Below are 20,855 nucleotides of genomic sequence, written 5' to 3' on the forward strand. Positions count from 1 at the left end.
TTCTTCCCGCCTCCTCCCACTGCCCCGCACCATCGCGGCCGTTTTGAAATGGCCTTGAACTGGAAGATGAGTCCTCAAAGCCAGCCAGGGGCGGGGTGAGGGTGGGGAGAGAAGGCAGGCAGCTCTACCCTCTAGTTCCTATGCAAACCTGGGAGAGAGGAGGAGGGAAGAGTTCGCGACGCCACCTCGGGCCCCGCTCTGGCCCGCAGGCCCGGGAGACGCGGAAGCAGAGGCTGCGGTGTCCCCGAGCGGAGAAGGCGAGGCCGCAGTGGGTGTTGGCAGAGAGCCCGGAGCCGCGAGTCTGGGCGACACACTGCTCACCGAGCTTCACAGGGAGCCCAGCCCAGTCCCCATTGCCTGCACGGGGGGCTCATCTGGGGAGATCAGCTGTAGCTTTTCATGGAGCGAGGGGCCAACGCACTGCTGGGGAATGTGTCCCCAAAGCTTAGCGCCTACCACTGCTTCCCGGGAGAATCGGCCCACCAAGGAAAGGAACTAGGTATTTTGGGGGTGTTTCCTAAACGCGACCTCAGGAAAGTTATTTTCCGGACACCTGGAACCGGGCAACGTCGCCTCTCGCTTCTCGGCAGCAGCCAGAGCGAGCCCGCGGTGCACTTGGGCTGGAGAGAGGCCCGGAGCGCAGCGCTGGCGCGTCGCCCCCACACTTGCCCGACTTCCACAGCCACAGGCAGGCGCCTCTGCAGAGCTGTCGCAGCGCTCCGGGCTACCCTCCTTGGAAGTTAAGTGTCCATCACCACAGCTCTTTGGCAAATTCTTCCTTCCCTCTTGGCGCATCTGTGGTTCCAGCTGCAGACCCCATCTGGCGCAATTACTCCGGGGCCACCTAGCGACCCCTCGCGGACTGCGTGGGGCGCCCGACTTGCAGACTCCCACAGCAGGTAGCTGCAAAAGGCGTGGCGGCTGCAACGGTGGAGTGAGACAGTTGCCAACAGCTGGTGCAGCTGCCGTGCTGCGCACGGGTACTGGCGAGTACGCAGCCCAGGTACTGCCCCTTCCCGGTGACGTCTCTGCAGCGGGTTATAAAAGCCTCGCGCAGCCTGCCGAGGTTCTGCTAACTCCCGAGCCGAGCGGGACCCGAGCCAAGAGGCGCCTGAGAAGCTGCAGGCAGCTGCGGCGGCGGCAGCGACAGCAAAGGAAAAAATCTCCAGTTGGACACGGGGCACAAGAAATCCGGACATTGACTCAGAACTTTTACGGGTTGCGCTTGGACGAGCACCCCCCTTCGCCCCCAAGTCCTCACGCAGTACGGGGCTTTGCCTTTCCCGCTGCAGGAAGGGGGAATAGGAGTTGCAAGCAGCAGCAGGTGCAGAAAGGCGGGGGTCTCCTGCTTCCTGGAACCGCGACCCGTGGAATTTCTTCCCCTTTTCCAACCCGACGCAAGAGAGACGCTGTCTCCAGATTTCTGAACTCAAATGCTTCCTGAAGCTTGAAAGTGGAGGAGGAATTCAGAGCCACGAGGGGCAGACAGCGCATCAATAAGCGTTTATCTTCTGAGCCCAAGTCTCCTGCTTACAAGAAAAGAGCTCTGCCCAGAAAGAGCCTGCAGCCCTCCTGTCCTGGTTAAGTAGAACCCTAACCCCCGGCGCCGGCCTCAGGACCCTGCTGCAAAGGCCAGGTGTGTACAGAGGAGGGTTTAACCGCCTAGCAGGGGAATGGATAACGTCTTCCCAGTTGACTCAGACCTCTTCCCAAACATCTCCACCAACACTTCGGAGCCCAACCAGTTCGTGCAGCCGGCCTGGCAAATTGTCCTTTGGGCAGCTGCCTATACGGTCATCGTGGTGACCTCCGTGGTGGGCAACGTGGTGGTGATGTGGATCATCTTGGCCCACAAGAGAATGAGGACAGTGACTAACTATTTCCTAGTGAACCTGGCTTTCGCAGAGGCCTCCATGGCCGCGTTCAATACAGTGGTGAACTTCACCTACGCTGTCCACAACGAGTGGTACTACGGTCTGTTCTACTGCAAGTTCCACAACTTCTTCCCCACCACTGCTGTCTTTGCCAGTATCTACTCCATGACGGCTGTGGCCTTGGATAGGTGAGCTTGCCCTTTGTGGAACAGGGAGAAAGTGTCTATAGAGGACCATGGCTTTGCTTTGGAGCTTCGGGGCTGGATTGTGCCTGGTTCAAGGTGGAGATTGGCCACCCAGACCCTGGGGTTTTTACCGACCGCCAGTTGAGTCAATTGTTGATGAGGGACTTTCTCTTATCTCACCATTTTCTTTTCTAGTTCCTCTTTTCTTTCTCCTCGTTTTCATCCATCACTAGTCTCCCTTCCTTTCTTTACACATCCTCTTTTTTCCTTCATTAAACCATCTTCTTCATCCCTTCTCCACTCATCTTCCTGACACTTCTCTTTCAACTCCTGCTTTGCTTCTTTCCATATATGTGTTCTTTCCTTTACCATGAAAACCTGAAGGAGATACCCAGGGTTTGGCCAAGGGGCTGGCCCCTGGCTAGGGCTTTGTAGTTCCCTGCAGGCTTGCTATTCTACTGGGCAGACTCTTGGTGCCTTCCAGTTTTAAGTAGGCCTAGGCAAAATTTCTCATTTTTCACTTTTTTCCTGAAGATTCAGGGACTCTGCTCCCACCTCCTCTCTCCAGTATCATTTGGATGTAAAGAGCGTTTCATTAGAATCATAAAATACTTAGGATTCTAATTCAGCTCCCTCTATGCAGCTAGGGGATCTCATTCAGGAATAAGAGGCAGCTATGCTGTTCTTAAGGAACTCTTCAGATAGGAATCCAAGGAGCTTTACCCAGGAGTTTTTCTAAATTTCTCTTGCAATGTAAGGTCAATGTTTTTAGCCTGTCTGTATCCACAGAGAAACGTGCTTGGCAAAGGCAATTGAGAGCTCTTTCTTTCCTGCAGCCAACAGGTTAGGGCTTCAGAAGCTGATTGAAAGTGAAAAGGTTGCATTTTCAAAGATTGGGGCTGGCATTCTGGAATGAATGGCTCCTCAGGTGGCATGATGGAAAATTGATTATTAGAGCACAGCTTTATTTGTATTGACTTTTTTATGGGTGTCCTAGGTCTCTAATATGTATATCTGTGTGTGCACAAGTCTTAAATGTTTACCTGGGCTGTGGAGGTATGTTTAAAACACCTGCCACTGTGATTTTTAAGTGGTTTTTTTGATGGCCTTGCTGAGATGAATATGAGAAACCCAAAGAAGGAGCTAAGAGAAAAACTTCAAAAAAAAAAAATTCCCAAACTACTGAACCCTTTTGCATAAAGATTGTTTATGGTTCGCAATTGATTTGAGATCTTTTTCAGTTCTGCGGTCAATGAACACTTAAAATCGGAGAAAACTATGTTTCCTTTGCAGTGGTGTCCAAATGCTGATTTCTAAGTTCCATGTACACCTCCTTTTATGCAACTTTTATGTGTTTGATATGTTGTGTGCAAAACAAGTTGTGGTGAATCAATTTATATTTTAAATGCAGAAGGGAAACCAGTTACTCAAAGTTCTGGTGAAATGAATGCTTTTCTAAATTTATCTTTTATGCTACTCTGGTTTTTAGATATTTGTAAGGTGCACCTGTAAATCTTTCTGCACTGACTTGCTTTAACCTCACAGAAGCCCCGTCAAACTCAGAATACCCCTAGCATGCTATATAACTGAATATAGGTGCAGAGATATCTGGTACCACTCCAGCCTTCCACACACTCTCTTGACGATCCCTAAATTAGAGGGAAAGTTGGCATTTTTACTGTGTTGGGGCCTTGCACGAGCTCAAGGGAGACCTGTCAGTCAGTGTGAGCTCCAGCATTCAGTAGCTGATGGAGCGCCAGCAGACAGCTCTCTTGCTTTGGCTTACACAGAAATGACACCATGTTCCACAGCCCTGCTCTTTCTCTTTGAACTAGAAGGTTAGAGGCTGGAGTCGGGGTCAAAATCTTCACAGTGGATTGGGCAGGGAGCCAAATTTCGGCTGCCTTGACTCTGGCTTCTCAGCCTCCACTGTTCTTTCTCTCCAAGCAAACCACAGACAGGACCTTGACCCTGAGTGACACCTGCTCAGTAAGGTCAGAAGATCTCTGGGGCAAGAGCTAAGGGAAATGACTGCAGTGAGAATGTCCCCATGTCCCTAATGTACAGATATGGCCTGGGGAGATTATCAGCCACATGCTCAAGGTTCAGAGTTCAAGGTAGGGTTAGGCATGAGGCTTCAGGGCTCTGTCTCTAAGTCCTCCAAGGGCTCCTTCTATTTTCTTTACTCAGCCTCATGAGCACAGTGAATTAGTCCCCTCAGGCCCTCTGAAAAATGTAGCTCCCCTGCATGCATGGTCATCCATTCCCTCCCAGAAGGGGCCTTATCTCTCCTTTCTTCATCACGGCAATGCAGACTTTGAGGAAATGTTAAATTGTCTTTTTGTATGTTCCTTGAATTTTTAACAGATAATCTTTGAATCAAGTCTTAAAAAATAAGAACAACATGCTTTTCCTGATTATAGAATTAGTTCCTTGCAGAAAACCTGGGAAACATGAAGACCATAGACCCCAAAATACAGATCAACCATTACTACACCATGTAAAAATAACACCTGTTAACACTGGAATTTCTCTTTTATGACAATTATCCTACATAATTGAGGTGAGATTCTATATAATTTTGTAGCTTACTTTTTTCCATTGATATTAGTGGAAAACATTAATAACATTTTCCCATGTTATTAAAAAGTCTTCAGTAATATAATCTTAATGGCTTCCTATTATTCCATTTATGAATGTGCTATTATTACTTTAACCACCTCCAACTGCTGAGTATTTAGGTGATTTCTAGATTTTTTTGCTATTATGATTAATGCGCTAATAAACATTTCTGTATGATAATTTTGTTTTGCTTTCTTGATTATTTTCTTAGTATAGATTCCCAGAAGTGGAATTACTGGGTCAAATTCAATGAATGTTTAAAAAAACTTTTCATTCTAACTTTAAAGGATTACAAGCTCTGAGCAGAGCAAGGCCTACTTCTGTTCTGTCTTATTTACTTTATCTCCTCAGCACAAAGCAGAGTGCTTGGCACCTTAGAGTCACTCCGTGTTTATTGAGTAAGTGAATGAACATTTGGAAAATACATAAAATTGTAAAGAAAATGTAAAAATCTTCTACAGTCCTACTATTGACAGATAACCAGTTAAAATTCTAGAATGCTAGCTTTCTATACGTGTTACCTCTGCTGCCTACAGCCACTCACGCTTTTAAAATAAATTTTGGATCATAATAAGAACAGTTTCAATAGCTGCTTTTTTGGTTTTTGTTTTTTTCCTTAACATAATATCATGGGCATTTTCCATGTCATGAAATAGTTTTCAAAGCAAGATTTTTAATGGATGCATTGTATTGTGTGGCTATAATCATTTTTTTCAACCATTCCTGTATTTTTCGATGTAAATTGTTTCCATTTTTAATGATTACAAGTAACTTTGAAATGAATATCCAGGACATAAATCTTTGAGAGCATACTTGTTCTTTCCTTAGAATAAAATCCTTGCAGTGGAATTGCTGGGTCAAACTTTCTTGGTAAATTTTGCCAAATTTCCTTCTAGAACCAAAATGTATGCAGAGAAAAAAACTTCAGCTGCAGATTGTATTACTAATTTAAATCTTTCCTGTAATCTTTCCATTGAGTGGAGAATGAGACAGAGAGAGAGAGAGAGAGAGCCTCTTCAGAAGGAATACTTATTTATTGAAGGCAATGGTTACCTAGAATAAAAAAGTTTTAGAGACAAATAAACTTGAATAAGAGCAGATCTACCTCTAATTAAACTCCAACAAACACCAGGGATTTTACTTTTGGAAACTCTGTACTTTCTCCCACTTAAAATAAAATTTAAAATTTCTTTCCTATTGTACAAACAAAAAAGTGTATGTGATGTTTCATGAGATCAGAAGGTAGAGGACGCTGAAAGGTGACACCTCCATTTTGCAGGGACTGGTGATGATGGCCAGTTCTGGTATTGTGGGACAACATCTAAGAAGAGAGGAGGGAGACCAATCCCTAAGCCCCACCAGAAGGGCTATAGGGGCAAAAGGTAACCTGACTTGGACCCAAGCACACAGCAACAGGAGGCTCAGAAAAGCACTGGCCTCTTAACACCGCTTCTCTACCTGGTAGGGGCAGGTATAATTTCAGCAACATGAAAGGTGAAGGATGCCCACTACTCAGACTGGTTCTGGATATGTTGTATTTGAGTGAAAGGAAACATCCAAATGATGATGGTCTCTGGACAATATGAAATATAGTCAGGACTAAAAATATAGTTGCGCAGATAGGGGTACTGGTTGAAAGCAAAAGAGGAAATGAACTCTTTGAGAGAATAAAAGAGGAACCAGAGCAAAGAAATGCATAAATAACAAAACCTCTGCCCACTGATCCCTGGTGTCCATTCCATTTTGTCCCAGTCATCTCCAGCTACAAGTTTAAATAGCCTGCTTCTCAGGTCTCCGCTAGACCTGCAGTCTGTCCATGAACCTCACCATGTTGGCTAGAGTTGGGTCCCATTGTATATCTCAGGGCAGTCCTTCCTCACCCAGAGGCTGGACTTAGATTCCAGCATCCTTTGCACTAATTTAGATGGACCTTACAATCCGTGACCATCACTCCTGTAATGCTGAGAATGGTCATTCACTAGAAGCTGGCCCTGACTTCTCAAATTAGGAACCTCGAATGTCTGGGTTGATGTGGATCAAATTTGAGTTTGTTACATCTTGGATGGGTCATTTAGGCTGCAGGATCTTTCCTGGAGAAGTTCAATGCCCATCTGCTCTCTGAAGCTGCCGCCACTGCACTTATCACATCCTCTCTCTACTCACGAGAGTCCTCAGTGTCCTGAATGGTCAAGGCCCTTGGTTTTTTTAAAAACTGGCAGAAACATAGGTTCAATTGAGGGAAAATAAAGAGTAATTCTCAATGTAAAAGCCCATAGTAGGAGCACAAGACTTTGTTACTATTATTGTGTTGAAATAGCAAATGGTAGAATGAGGATCATGAGGGAGAAATACTCACTGTTAAACTTGGACAAAGATCTTCAGTCTATCAAGGGATGATGCCACCAGGTAAGGTGATATTTCCTATGAGGGCTTAGGTTACCTATTGGGGCAAATAAGACTGACTGAGAGATAACTACAATATAAAGTGTTAAGCGATATGTTTCATATGGATTGTACAGACAAATTCTATAGGAGAGAAGAGGAGGGAGGTCGTGTCCAGCAATGATGATCAAGGAAGACCTCAAAAGGTGGCAGTCAAGTTGGGCCTTGAAGATTAGATAAGATTTTGAGAGACAAGGATAAAGAAAAGTGAGATTCCAGGTAGAAGAAACTGTATTGACACAAGTGTGGTGGTAAAAAGTTGCAAAGTGTTCGGGGAGAATGACAGGCTGACTCAATTGAAGTGAATTCACAAGTGAATCAGGGAATGAATGGAGGAGTTGATGGGAAGAAAATGAGTACAATTTTTGTTGGATTTGATGTGAAAATATAACAATTAGTTGGAAATACCCAACAAGCAACTTAAGAAATGGGGCTAGAGAATGAGAAGCCAGGAATCCAAATGTAAATTTGGGAGTTTTCCAAACAGAAGGGTTATTGGAATTTGGGAAGTAAAGAACATCACTTTCACCTGTGTAGGCACATGTTTCCAGAGAAGAGGCCAAAGATTCACAGGAATGTCCTATCAGGCTATAGGAGGGGAAAAAAAGAAGAAATAGAGGAGTAGTGGAGAAATCAGCATATGTGGAATGACAAAGGTTAAGGGAGGTGACTTGTGGTTAGTTATATTCATTAGTGTCAATAGAATCCAAAGACGATGAGGACATTGGATTTGGTAATTAGAGAACATTGGTGAACTGTGAGAGACAGTCATCCATCCATCCATCTACCCATCCATCAAACCATTGTGGAGCACCTACTATGTGCCAGATGCTGAGGCAGTAAAATACTGCCTTTGCCTTTGTGCTCTCAGTCTTTGGGGATTGACAAAGTCATGAACACCATTATAACCCAATGCAATTAGTACCATGCTGAAGGAGCTTGGAGACAGAGCAAAGAACTACCCCTGGGAATATGGGAAAGAATATTTTACTGGTAAAATAGAGAAAAGGAAGGGGAGGAGGAGGAAGAGGGCAAAGGGGAGGAAGAGGAGAAAAGAAACAGCAAACTAAAGAGAAAACAATGTGGATTTTGGGGGCTTTTTAAATTAACTTCATCAACACTGGATTGGGAATTCTCATAATGATTTATTAATGTTTGTCACTTGGAAACTAGAAAGGAGATTTCATGTTAATAAAATTGACAATGATACCATATATTTGCATGCTCTTCAATCCATTGTTTCATCTAATTCTCAATACCAATGGGGATTCTGTTTCGACCTTGGAAAGACTATTAGGCACTATTTCTTTTAGCATTGTCCTCCCACTCTCCACTCCCTCAGAGCTTGGAGACCCATGCAATTTGCTTTCATGTGCCTTAGATATCCGCCTACATACTCCCGCTTAAGATGGCTTTTGGATACTATATCATTTAAGTAAAGCTGTCCTTGAAGGCAGAAAAGCAATGTAAGGGTCCTACTGTGCCAGAGAGGACATTAGAGACCCTTAGACAATTTTCTACTCAAGTAAAAATTCAACACGCCAGCGGTCTAGACAGGGCCATTGTAAGAGTATTAAATTCTGCTTAAATATATTACTCAATTTGTCTTATTTGTTAAATTAATTCAATTTTGAATCATTACAAAATTATTCCTTTTGCTGAACTAAAATCTGTGCCTGATTGTGGGCTGCTCCTACTAGTAAATGCCTCTTCCATGTGGCAGCCTTTCTGATACATCCCTCCTGAATCTTCTCCCCCACTGGTTAACCATCCCTGGTTCCTTCCTCTTTCCTTCTCCATATGTCTCAACCGGCTATTCTCATTTGTTATTGGTGCTCTTAGCTGAGAGGTTAACTAATGCTCACAACTGAGCATTACCCTATCACCATTACCTCGAGCAGCTCCACCTGCTGCAGGGCTGGCATCCTATCTGGTGACTTCATTGTCCTCTTAGATTTAGTTGAGCTGCCACCGCCACTAAGAAGCTGACCTCAACCTGCAAGTCTAGATGAAGTGTCCTTCTCATCTATTCCCATGTCATTTAGCCAATGAGGTTGTAACTCTTGGTAACTTGTCAGTCTCTCCCATACCTCCCTGCCCACTAGGGCAAGCACCATGAAAACAGGGATGCTTTATCTGGTTTCCCATTCCCACCAGCTATCCAGTTGCCTGACATAGAGCAGGTACTCATTAAAATGTGTGTATAATGATTGACTTGACTGTACCTCTCTCCTGCACACATCAACTAAAATCTGAAAACCAGACCCAATGCATCAGGCAGACCTCAAAGCACACCTGTGTACTATGCCTTGAAGCCAAAGAAAAATTTGGACCAATTTATGCCTGCCATGGAGTTTTCCTACAATATAGAACACTTTTGGTTCAGAATCCCCTGTTCTAGAATAACTACATGTTCTAATTCACACTTGCCTCTCCCACACTCCGCTTGACTGGGCCCCACTGGATTCCTGACCCACGTCCTGTCCCCAACAGGTACTGCACCCCAGGAGAACACCTCTAATTGAGGGAGGTGTTTATCATTTCCATCTTACCTCCAGTCTATCCAGGCATCCTGAAAACTCTGGGACATTTTATGGACCCTTCTCTTGCTCAACTGTTATCAACCCTCTGGCTTTTTCTTCAGCATCCCTACTAGCAACAGGAAGTGCACTCTCTGCTTTACTTGTCCTTCCTGAGGCCAGGCCAGCAGAAGCCTATCCTCCACCCATCCCCCCAAGTCTTGTATCCACAGTAGTTGTCTGAACACCTAGTCCATACCTTGTTAAAACACCACAGACACAGACAAATTCCAGCAGAGTGGCCTGAGAAAGTCATAGACCTGGAGGACAGACTGGGGGACTGGCTTACATTACCCAAACCTCCCTCTTGCCGCCTTGAGAGACTGTGATTCCACTTCAGTGGAAGGGGAAATACGAGGCTCTGGATGAGGAATTCCAGGGATGAAGAGATGCTTTAACGATGTCCTTGAGACATGAATCTCAGCGTGAGTATTAATGCAGCACATGACATTTGTCTAAGCAGCCCTGAGCCTGGTGCCTTGCCCTTCTCTTTTATAATTCTTTACTTAATCCACTTTCCAATTCAGCTTTATCACCATATTTAATATTTGGGACTCTCTGTGGAGTGCCTTTCAAGTCCTTTGTGTAAGAGTGTCCTTTAATAACCTCACATCTAACCTTTGACAATGGAGTTTAGTGTACGAAAGAGCAAGAGCTGTGGGTTCCAGTAGGGATTCTACCACTTACTAGCCGAACCTCAGCAAGATACTTAACCTCTCCGGACCTCTGTTTCCCCATCTGATAAAAGGGATATTATAGGGATATTATTACCTTGTAGAGTATTGTTGCAAGGAGAAAGGCAAGGGAAGTTCCTGATTCATTGCCTGATACCCAGTAAGAGCTCAGTTAACAGCACTATTATGATCTCTAATAAACCCTGATACACCATTAGATCCTTATACACACCCATTCCTGTCTCAGCCTCCTCTTGGAGTCCTTCTACAGCAGGTATGACAGCAACAGGGTGAAACATTTATATCCCCCCGATAAATTATAGTTTAAAATCCTCCTAATCAAGTCAGCAAACCTCTTGCTAAATGCTATTCAGCATCCTTCCCATCTGTGGAGATGCACACACTCTCTACCAGAAGCCCATAATTTGAATATATCATGGTCCAGAAAAATCAAATCATTTTCTTTTATACCATCTCCAAAACCACACATTCACTCCACACATCCTGTAGGTCCCAAAGTCACCACCATCACATGAAGCATCATTTACGTGTTCAATGTCTGAGAGAGAACTTGGTCATCGTAAAAAAACTCTTACAGCTGCGTGTGTTTTAATTGATATTCAGTTTGTTAAAGTTTTATTTATTTCACCTTTGAACACATCTTATAAATCTTGGAAGCTTTCTTATAAATCTAGTTTGTGTGTGTTAAAGTGTTAAACATTCTCTTCCCCTTGTCCTTTGACTAATGTTCAATTAGCTCTTAAACATGAGATGAGCTCCTTCCCCCTAAATATTTTAACATCTTTTAAAACTTAATCAATCTTACACATTTCCAATTAGTCACAAATTTTTATAAACTTTACACATCAAATAATCTTAATGTAAACAGATTATAGACTTGATTAGTTAAATTCTCCTAAACATTTTAAACTATAATCACAAATTTAATACATCTGGTTTTCTCAAAACTGCAAATCCCTAACAAATAACTTATAAATAGGAGAAACAAAATCTTTCTCAGGACTTACATAGTTCTAGTATATCTAATAAATCAAAACTTCTAAATTTATCATATCAAATTCTCTTAAAGCATTTCACCTCCTAAGAATTAAACTTACAAGTCTAGTAATTGAGGTTCTTGTGAGTATCTAAAGATGGACTACAAAATTAATTAGTTAAATCCTCCTAAGTATTTCAATTAAAATTATAAGTCTGATAAGTCAAATTCTCTAATAGATTCTCATTTCCAATATATTAAAAACAAATCACACACAAAGTAACATATTGATCATAAAACTTACTACTATACACACACATCTTACACAGAAGTATCATTTCTTCATTGTCTATTTACTTTTAAAACATGCCTTCCCAGGGTTACAAATCTATACCAACAGAGGTGGCAGAATCATCTTCTCCATAAGGGGCCACTGAAGTTCTGGGATGAGGGTTGAGTTGGACACCCGAATCCAGGTGTGCCTTTCAGGGGTCTCCTCCAAAGCTGCAGCCTGGTACCCTGAGCCCTTCTCACGGTGGAGCTCTCCCCACCCAGTGCCCATAGGACCCACCCACATCTTGCCGCTGGAATTTTACCCTTTTCCAATTTTCATCTTAACACTTTACCACTTGAAATACGTGGGTGGAATCATGCAGAACCTCACCCCAACCCTAGTTTGCATCCAACAGCTTTGCTACGTGAGTAGAATTACTACTCAAGCTGCATTATATTTTACCTTCATATCGACCTCCGTTTCAGACTTGCTCATTGACACGGATAGGGTGACAAAAAAATTACCATCTGTCCTGGGTCCGTCAGTTGCTTTTCTGAGACTTTGAGGTCGTGAAAAATATGTGCCAGAATTTTTCTGGGTGTATCCTGTTTCTTCACATGAATCATCAAAAATGGAGAGGTAAATGCCTATCGGTTTTGACAAACCCAGGCTCTCAGCATGTTTTAGATCTTTGCCCAGAGACGTTGTGTGCCTCCTATGTAGAAGGTCTACACAGAAGCTTCCGTTTCTCTTGGCATGAAGTTTTCAGCGGCAGGGCCTTTCTTCTTGGAGCCTGGAAGCCAGCCGGCACCCTTGACTCTTCCAGCTGGATCATGAGATGTTCTTTCTTGAGACCAACTGGGTTTCCCCTATGGGGACAGTCTCTTCGCTTTTTCACAGCTCTAGGAGTGCTGAGTTCCTTTACCTTCCCTTCCTTCTCAGTGTCATAGATTTCAGATAATAAAACATAAGTGACACTGTTTTCATAGCTCAACTCAGTACCCTAAGCCATCTATGGACTAATGAGGAGCTACTTTCGCAAATCACACAGCTGCCTGAGCTCATGCAGGGAGGGTGCTGAGCAGTCACGCTAGCCACCAGGTACTCTGCTCTATCAAAGAATATAATTGAGACGCTAATTTTTAAAAGTCTCATGTGCACATTTAGTGGCATGTGGGGAGATTAGGAGCACAAGCTTAAAGACCCATCTTCTACAATTTATCAATTAATTTTATTTTACTGTAGAGAAATGTCCTTTTGAATAATTAATATGTTTTCATAAGATTTGTCTGAGTCTGAACATGTTTAAACAAAAGAAAACCCAAACAGCAGAAATACTCTCCTAAGTAGCCCCAGGGAGCCAGAAGAGGCTTAAATGCCCTAATTCATGATGGGAACTAAAAGGAAAGCAGCCCCAAGGGTGAAAAACAACTAGTTAGCTCAACAGCTTAACTGAGCTCTTCAAAGAGGAGCTACATGATAACCCAGAAACCTTGCGGCTGAATCCTCACTGGGGGCATCATTTAAATTTCTTCCCAAAGATGGGCCAGTTCCTTTATCTCCCCAGCTGGAATGATGAAGGGTCTGAAAGTTACTATGTTAAAGGAGTCGGCTAGAATATGAACTAAACCACAGCCATCATGGGTTTCCAGTGGCCCAGCTAGGGCACTGCCAGCCTAAAGCTAGGCAAATGCAAAGAAGGCAGAAAACCTCTCGTCTTCTCTTTCTGGTGATTTCCCTCCAATAATGCTCTAAACAGCTCAGGTCTGCATGACGGTGCTCCCCCTTCCTGCCTCACAAATGCGTCGTTCCAAATTACTGCTCTGTTCTCTTCGCAGCCCAATCCAATTTAGTAAATTGAGTTGAACCAAGAGAAGAGGAGCTAATTAAAATCACACTAAGGTGGGAATGATATGAGCTTCTACCTCTCAAGTCCTATTTGCATTTTAGAATGGGAATGTAGCCGTTCTAGTTACCTACTTCTTGACAGCAGAGAGTATAGAGAATCAAGACAAACTTAGTCACAGAACTGAGCTGATGTGGGATGTGCTGGGATTCGGGACTACAGAAGTGTCCGGAGTTTGGCTTTCACGACAAGGCCCCATGTATCTCGCAAGGAGATGCTGGGAAGCGCAAGGGGCTGTCGTCATGAGCCTTAAATGGCTGCTGACAGAACTTCTCCTGCCACATTCAGAGGGCCCTGAGGTGCCCTCGAACTCTGCATCTGTGTTTGCGTAGTGAAACAAGGTTGAATTTGCTTCTGTTCTTCATACTTCTTTGTAAATAACTAATTCTCTTTGGTTAATATGTAATATTTTTATAGCTGGAAGGAGATTTTCAACAGAAGGGACTTTGGGTCACATTCTCAGCCAGTCCTAATGGTCTGGTAGGTTGGGGTTACCAGCAGCAATGCAGCACAGTCCTGTGTAGATGGCCAAGGCTGACCCGTCACTTCTCTAGCATCTTCATCAGTGGCTCTGTCGTGTTTGCAAATCCTGGGGTGAGGGCCAGGTTTCCAAGAGCTGTGCTTTCTGCCAGGGTCTGTCTGGACCCACACTTCGTCTAGAAGCTTGCATCCCTTTTTCTCTGTCCGCGTCTTTCCTTTCTCCCCTTCTCTCTACACCTGGATCAAAAATTCCCAGCTCCATTTCCTCCCAACTCCTCAGCATTTTGAAAATAGCATGGCTTCGATAAATGTCATTGACTGAAAAATGGAGTTGGAGCAGACAAAAGCCAAAAGCTGTTGTGCATAAAAGAAACGAAGAGAAGATTAGACAGCAATATAAAAAATGCAAAGTACTATGATTCTGATTAAGCAGATGAGTCCAGAAGGATCCTGAAAAGATTCTTTAAGGTTGTTTATTTAGGTGTGAACTTAAGCTACGTTTTTTTATTGAATATATTTGACATATAACATTGTGTAAATTTAAGTTGTGCTTAAGCTACCTTTTTTTTTTTTCTGGCAAAGAGTTGCCCTGAGCTAACATCTGTTGCCAATCTTCCTCTCTTTTTTTTTTCTTTCCTTCCCAAAGCCCCAATACGTAGTTGTATATTCTAGTTATAAGTCCTTCCAGTTCTTCTATGTGAGCCACTGCCACAGCATAGCTACTGACAGACGAGTGGTGTGGTTCCACGCCTGGAAATCAGCCCGAGCTGCTGAAGTGGAGCACACGGAACTTGAACAACTAGGCCATCAGGGCTGGCTCTTAAGCTCCTTTTTAAAGAGACATAGTATTGAACATTATCTGCACACCTGCACATTCTCATCTGATAACATTTAATGTACATACTTTTAAAACTATAAAGTATTACATATTCATTAGGGAGAATTAGCACCTTACGAAAAAAATAGTATGATAAAAAACAAAAGCAAAATCAACCCTCATCTCACTGCCCAAACACCACTATTGTCAATTCTTAGGAATTATTTCAATACAAGACTTTTCCCCTATACATAGGCTATTTTACATAATTATAGTCCTATGGCATATACAATTTTTAAAATTTAACATAATAAAGTAAGAAATATTTGATGTAGTTAAATGTTCTTCTATAAAATCATGCTTAATGGTTACAAAGTATCATAATTTAAATAAGCCCCATCCTGAGACCTTGCAAGTATTTCTAGCTTTTGCTAAAATATTGTAATTTGTGATCAAAACATTTTAGCTAAACTTGCACATGTGCATGACTATTAGGATAAATCTTACAAGAAAAATCTGTTCAGAGTACTGGACATTTTAAGGCTTTCGCTTCGTTATGCTATATTGGTCTTCAGAAAGCTCTAGCAATCTAGCAGCATGAATCAGAATATTTAGACCCATTGTATAGGAGGGCTCCTTTCTCTGTATTCCTAACAATTTTAGAAACATCTTTTCCAATTTAAAAGATTAAAAATGTTATTTATGTTTGCATTTCTTACTGGTGAGATTGAATATTTTTGCATATTTATTTTTCCTTTATATTTTGCTTTTGTGTGAATAACCTATTCATGATCTAGGAGATTTTTGACTTAAATCTTCATTTTTAAGTTACATATTAAATGGCAGAAACTGTATATTAAGGATATAACCTTTTGATTGTCATGTGCTGCAAATATTTTTCTATGTTTCTGGTTAAAATTTTAATTTCCTTTTCAATGATTACCTTACATTAAACTATTTTGCATAGTTACATCCATCTATGTTTTCTTTTATGGCTTCTTCCTTTGGTGTTACGCTTAAAGAGGCCTTCCTCAACTCAAAAGTAAATAAATATGCAAAATTTTATTTTCTTTTATAGTTTAGAAGTTTTTCTTAAATCCATTGGTAATCCATTTTCTTAAATCCATTTCTTAAATCCATTGGTAATTTAATTTAGATCTAATTTACATCTAATTTTTTTTAAACACCGTTTATGTTTATCCTGTTGTCCAAACACCATTTATTGAATGATCATTTCCCTACTGATTTGAGATATTTCCTTCGTTGTACATCGAATTTTATTAACACTTGGGCTGTTTCTGATCTATTTTGCTGACTGACTATTCCTTTAACAGTACCAACACGAAGTTATCTATCCTGATAGATTCTGGATTCAATATTTTAAATCCCCCTATTGAAAAGTCCTATTGGAATTTTTCTTGAAAATGTGTTAAAGTTAGAAATTAACTTTAGGAGGGGGGGCCAGCCTGGTGGCACAAATGGTTAAGTGCGCGCGCTCTGGTGCAGCGGCCTGGGCTTCGCCCGTTCGGATCCCAGGCACGCACCGATGCACTGCTTGTCAGGCCATGCTGTGGCAGGCGTCCCATATAAAGTGGAGGAAGATGGGCCTGGATGCTAGCCCAGGGCCTGTCTTCCTCAGCAAAAAAAGAGGAGGATTGGCAGATGTTAGCTCAGGGCCGATCTTCCTCAAAAAAAGGAAATTAACTTTAGGAGGAATTGTTAGCTTATCAAATTTTTTTTCAATGTATGAACATGGTGTATTTTCTATGTATCCAAGCCTATATGTTTTCTTATATAATTTTTTGTATTTTTCTTCATATAATCCCTCACACTTCTTTAAAATGTTTAAAATTTAACATTTTTGGTTGCTAATGAAAATGCCGTCATTTACACATGGTTTTTTTTCTAGTGGATTAATGTTGGTGTGTTAGAAAGCTATTGATATTTTTTATAATTATTTTAAACAAGCTATCTTAATGAACCCTGTACAGCTGAAGTTCTAATGTTTTTCCTGTTATTTTTCTCAGATTGTCCTGATAATCATATAGTCTATAAATTATCTTTTTTATTTTATTTCCAGTGTTTGTGTCCTTCTTTTTCACTAGATCTTCCAGACAATGTTAATTAACACTGGTGATAGTAGTCATCTGTTCTTATCCCTGACTTTCAAGGAATATTTCTCTTAATATCACTGTTAAATATGTTGACTGTTGGTTTAAGACAGATACTTTTAAATTGCATCATTCAATTTCTAGTTTACCAAGAGAGTTAATCAGATCGAGATGTTTAATTTATCTATTGTCCTTTTGGCATCCATCAATACGCTTTTTTCTGTTGCCTAATTTCCTAGTTTTCAACTGTTTTAGAACTCCTAGAATAAATAGTACTTAGTCTTAAGCTTTATTCTATTAGCACGCCGCCAGATTTGCTGGCTGATATATTTTATTTACATTTTTGCCTCTTTGCTGTAAAGTACAACTGCCACTTCATTTTCTTTTTGGTGCTTTCTTTTCAAGTTTTGGTTTTAGGGCTATAAGTAAAACAAGTATTTTCTAAAATTTATTCCGTCGGCTGAAATAAATGAACTTCAGTGAGAAGCTTTTTTTCCAAGCAGTTTCCTGGAAGATATTGCTACCCACTTTTTCTCTGTTTAGTCATCACACAGTAGTACAGGGCATTTTCTAGGCCCTTCAGATAACTATACAGAAACTGCAAAATAATAATGTACACCTGATATTACACAATGTTATAAACCATTATGACCTCAATAAAATGGTTGAAAAAATATATACAAAAAATAAAACTGAAAAAAGAAATAACTCAAGAGGTTATTGATTCATAAAAATAGGGGGAGTAAGGCCTACAGGTAGTTTGCAGATTTCATCCTCTTAGCTTAGGGTCCTCGCCAGCCAATGATATAAATGCAGAGAAAGAACCCCAGCCACACTCTCACTGTGAGGATGATCAATGCAAAAGGCAGCCTCAGGCAGAGCAGGCAAGAGCCCAGCCACGGTTCTCAGTGCACAGAAGCTGGAGGAAGAGGCTGATTCTCGACGCTCCATCTTTTTTTCTTCCACAATACGCAGTATGCCGTGAGAGACACATCCTCATGGGCAGACACAGATTTTGACAACATCCAGGAAACTGTAACAGATAAGTAAAATATAGCAGCACAGACTTTTTGAGCTTGGATGTGCATTTTGTAAGACTTTTAACAAGCCTGCAGTTAATAACACTGCCTATTTAAGGAGCTCCATGATTAACATTTTAGAGGGAAAAATAAATAAACATTGTAATTTTTTAAAATTAAATTTTACTTTTAAAACATTCAGTCTTATTTTCCAGACTCTCCCTTCCCATAAACAATATGATTAAGAGAAGCAAGTAAATACTATTGAAGAAGAAATATAAATAAACCTTACTTTGTGGTTTAAATAAAATCATTAGACATACAGGTTATTGGTTTCTAACATGTTATTATTAATACAAACTGAGTTTGGCACGTTTTATTTTCATCATCACTTTGCTTTCGAAGTGGTAATTGTTATGTTCTACTGACACTGAACTCTCTCATGCTGTGCATACGTAGATCTGAATATTTATAAAGGGTCAATACCATATATACTTTGGCTCCAAGGATAAAATAGTCAGCAAGAATCAAGCCTGATTTCTGCCCTCAAACAGATATTAATAAGACATTAATCCAATGATTATTCAAATAAGTTTATAATTACAAACTGTCTTAAGAGCTACTAAAGAACATTAATGTTAAGAGAGTATATAAAAATTCACTTGGAATGGTTTTGGGCTGAGATCTAATGGATGAGTAGGAATTAGGGCGAGCAGGGTGGCGGACACTGTGGGTTGGCTACACAAAAGCCATTTACAGCCCCTTCTCCTTTGCATTCCTCTACCAGAGACGCTGTCGGTGTCCCAGACTTCCCTGAAGGGAGCACTGGCCACATGAGAAAGTTTTGGCCAATGGGGTGCAGGAGGAAGTCTCTAGATCGAGCTTCTCTTCCTGAATAAAAAGGCAATGGCTGCAAGGAGAAATACCTTTTTTGCTCTTTGCCTTTCCCCCTTCTTCCTCTCTAGAACAAGGCCTGGAAGGCAGCAGCACATTTTATCTATGAGAACAAACTCTACCCACTAAGGATTGTAGATCAGAAAGTTAGAAGAGCCTGGAACCCTGAGTGTGTCATTGACCCACATACCACCCCTAAACTACCTAGCTTTGGCCTTCTTGTTATGAAAAACAATGAAATGTCTATTGCCTTGATAAACAGGCTATCTGTTCTTTGCAACCAAATGTAATCCTGACTAACTTAAGAGTGAGGCTGGTTGGAGAGGAAAGAGTTCTAGACAAGTTAACTGCATTTATGAAAGCCCTGAGCAGGAGGAGGTCTGATGCAATGGAGGAACCAATACTTTTCATTTATACTTCCATTGTTCACATTAAAAATTTATCCATGGATAAAATTAAAAGAAAATGGAAGAAACATAAAATCACAACTCATAAGTACTATGGTGAGTGAGTGACATGACCATAGGGGTCATGTTGAACCCACTTTCATTTATTTTTATTAATCTTAAAATTTTATATTATATGAGGAATAATAAAGTAACTATCCAGACAGTTAAGAACTAACAGGCTGGAGTATGTTTGCTTTTGTTGTTTTTTATTATTTTTTCCCTTATTGAACTTGCCCAGGTCATATTTCTTTCTTTTTTATTTTTTCAAAGGAATTTTGGAAAGAAGTTTTTCAAAGTGACCCCTTGATCTTTTATCTAAGTATAATTGATCTTTTATCTAAGTATAAAGTCGTATTTGTTTTTGAAGTTAATAAAATTAATAGAAGTGGAGAGAATGCTCTAGAGTGGGGAAGAAACTATTGGTCAGGGTTCCAAATAGGAAGTTATTATAATATTGAGGTAAAATATCATTAGAACTATGGGAGTGGAAAAACCTGATTCCAGAGAATCATTCCATTTGCTGTTTGGAAGGGAGCAGGAGTTGGAAATGAGTGAGAGGAAGTGGTTGCGCCTTCTCCCAGTTTACTAACTTGAGAGAACGGATGAATGGATGGTCAAATCAGGAACACAGATGCTGAGCAGGTTAGGAAAGAACATCTTCACACCCACTGTAGAACACTGACATATCCACTGTAGACATTCAATAGCTATTTTTTTAGCCCCTGTTTTATCAGTTATCTACTGTCACAATAATGCTGTGTAACAAACAACCGTAAGATCTCAGTGGTATACAATGAGAAATAATTGTTCAGTTCATTAGTCTGCAGTATTCAGCTGATATGGGCTGGGCTTCTCTGAATCATGGCTGGGCTCATTCACATGTCTGCGGCTGGCCAGCTGCCAAGTGATCCAAGCTGGCCTCAGCAGAGATGACTGGGGCAGCTCAGCTCTGCTCCCTATGTCTTTTGTCCTTCCACAAGCAAGCCAAGGTGTGTCCTTATGGCCATGGCAAAGGTGCAAAAGGCAAACAGACACATGTGAGCACTTTTTCAAGTCTATACTTGTGTCATGTCTACTAATACCCCACTGGTCAAAGCAAGTCCTCAGAATAGATCAGATTGAAGGTTGGGGAATCAGATTCCACCTCTTTAGGGATAAGAACGGAAAACACTCATAGCAAAGGGCAAGATTGCCACTGATTGAGCTCTAGGGAACTCCAAATTTAGAAAATCAGGAAGAGGAGTAGGAACTAGCAAATATGACCAGGAAGGAATAGCCAATGAGTTAAGAGAACTAGTAAGTGAGGTATTCTGGAAGCTAAATAAGACAGCCTTTTCTTCACAGTAGGAAGAAGTACCTACTGTGTCAGAAGCTGCTGAGAGCTTAAGTAAGATGAGGACCAAGACTGGATCATTGGACGTGACAAGATGAGTCCTTACTGACCTTGACAAAAGTGGCTTCAATGAAGTGGTGGGGAATGACTGGGATAGACTAACAGAAAATTGTGAGGTGAGAAGTGGAGTTATAAATGG

The 20,855-nt window shown here is 41.4% G+C and overlaps 1 protein-coding gene across 1 annotated transcript in view; it reads left to right on the forward strand.

Moving 5' to 3' along the window:
* The first annotated feature begins 1,110 nt into the window (after positions 1 to 1,110).
* Positions 1,111 to 20,855, forward strand: part of TACR1 (tachykinin receptor 1) — a 155,514-nt gene continuing 135,769 nt past the window's right edge. The window contains exon 1 of the mRNA XM_058550837.1: positions 1,111 to 2,062. Within this exon, the coding sequence (XP_058406820.1) occupies positions 1,674 to 2,062 (389 nt within the window). The 5' untranslated portion in view covers positions 1,111 to 1,673. The remainder of the gene's footprint in view (positions 2,063 to 20,855) is intronic.

This window comes from Diceros bicornis, chromosome 12 (assembly GCF_020826845.1).
Source record: "Diceros bicornis minor isolate mBicDic1 chromosome 12, mDicBic1.mat.cur, whole genome shotgun sequence".
Taxonomy (NCBI): domain Eukaryota; kingdom Metazoa; phylum Chordata; class Mammalia; order Perissodactyla; family Rhinocerotidae; genus Diceros; species Diceros bicornis.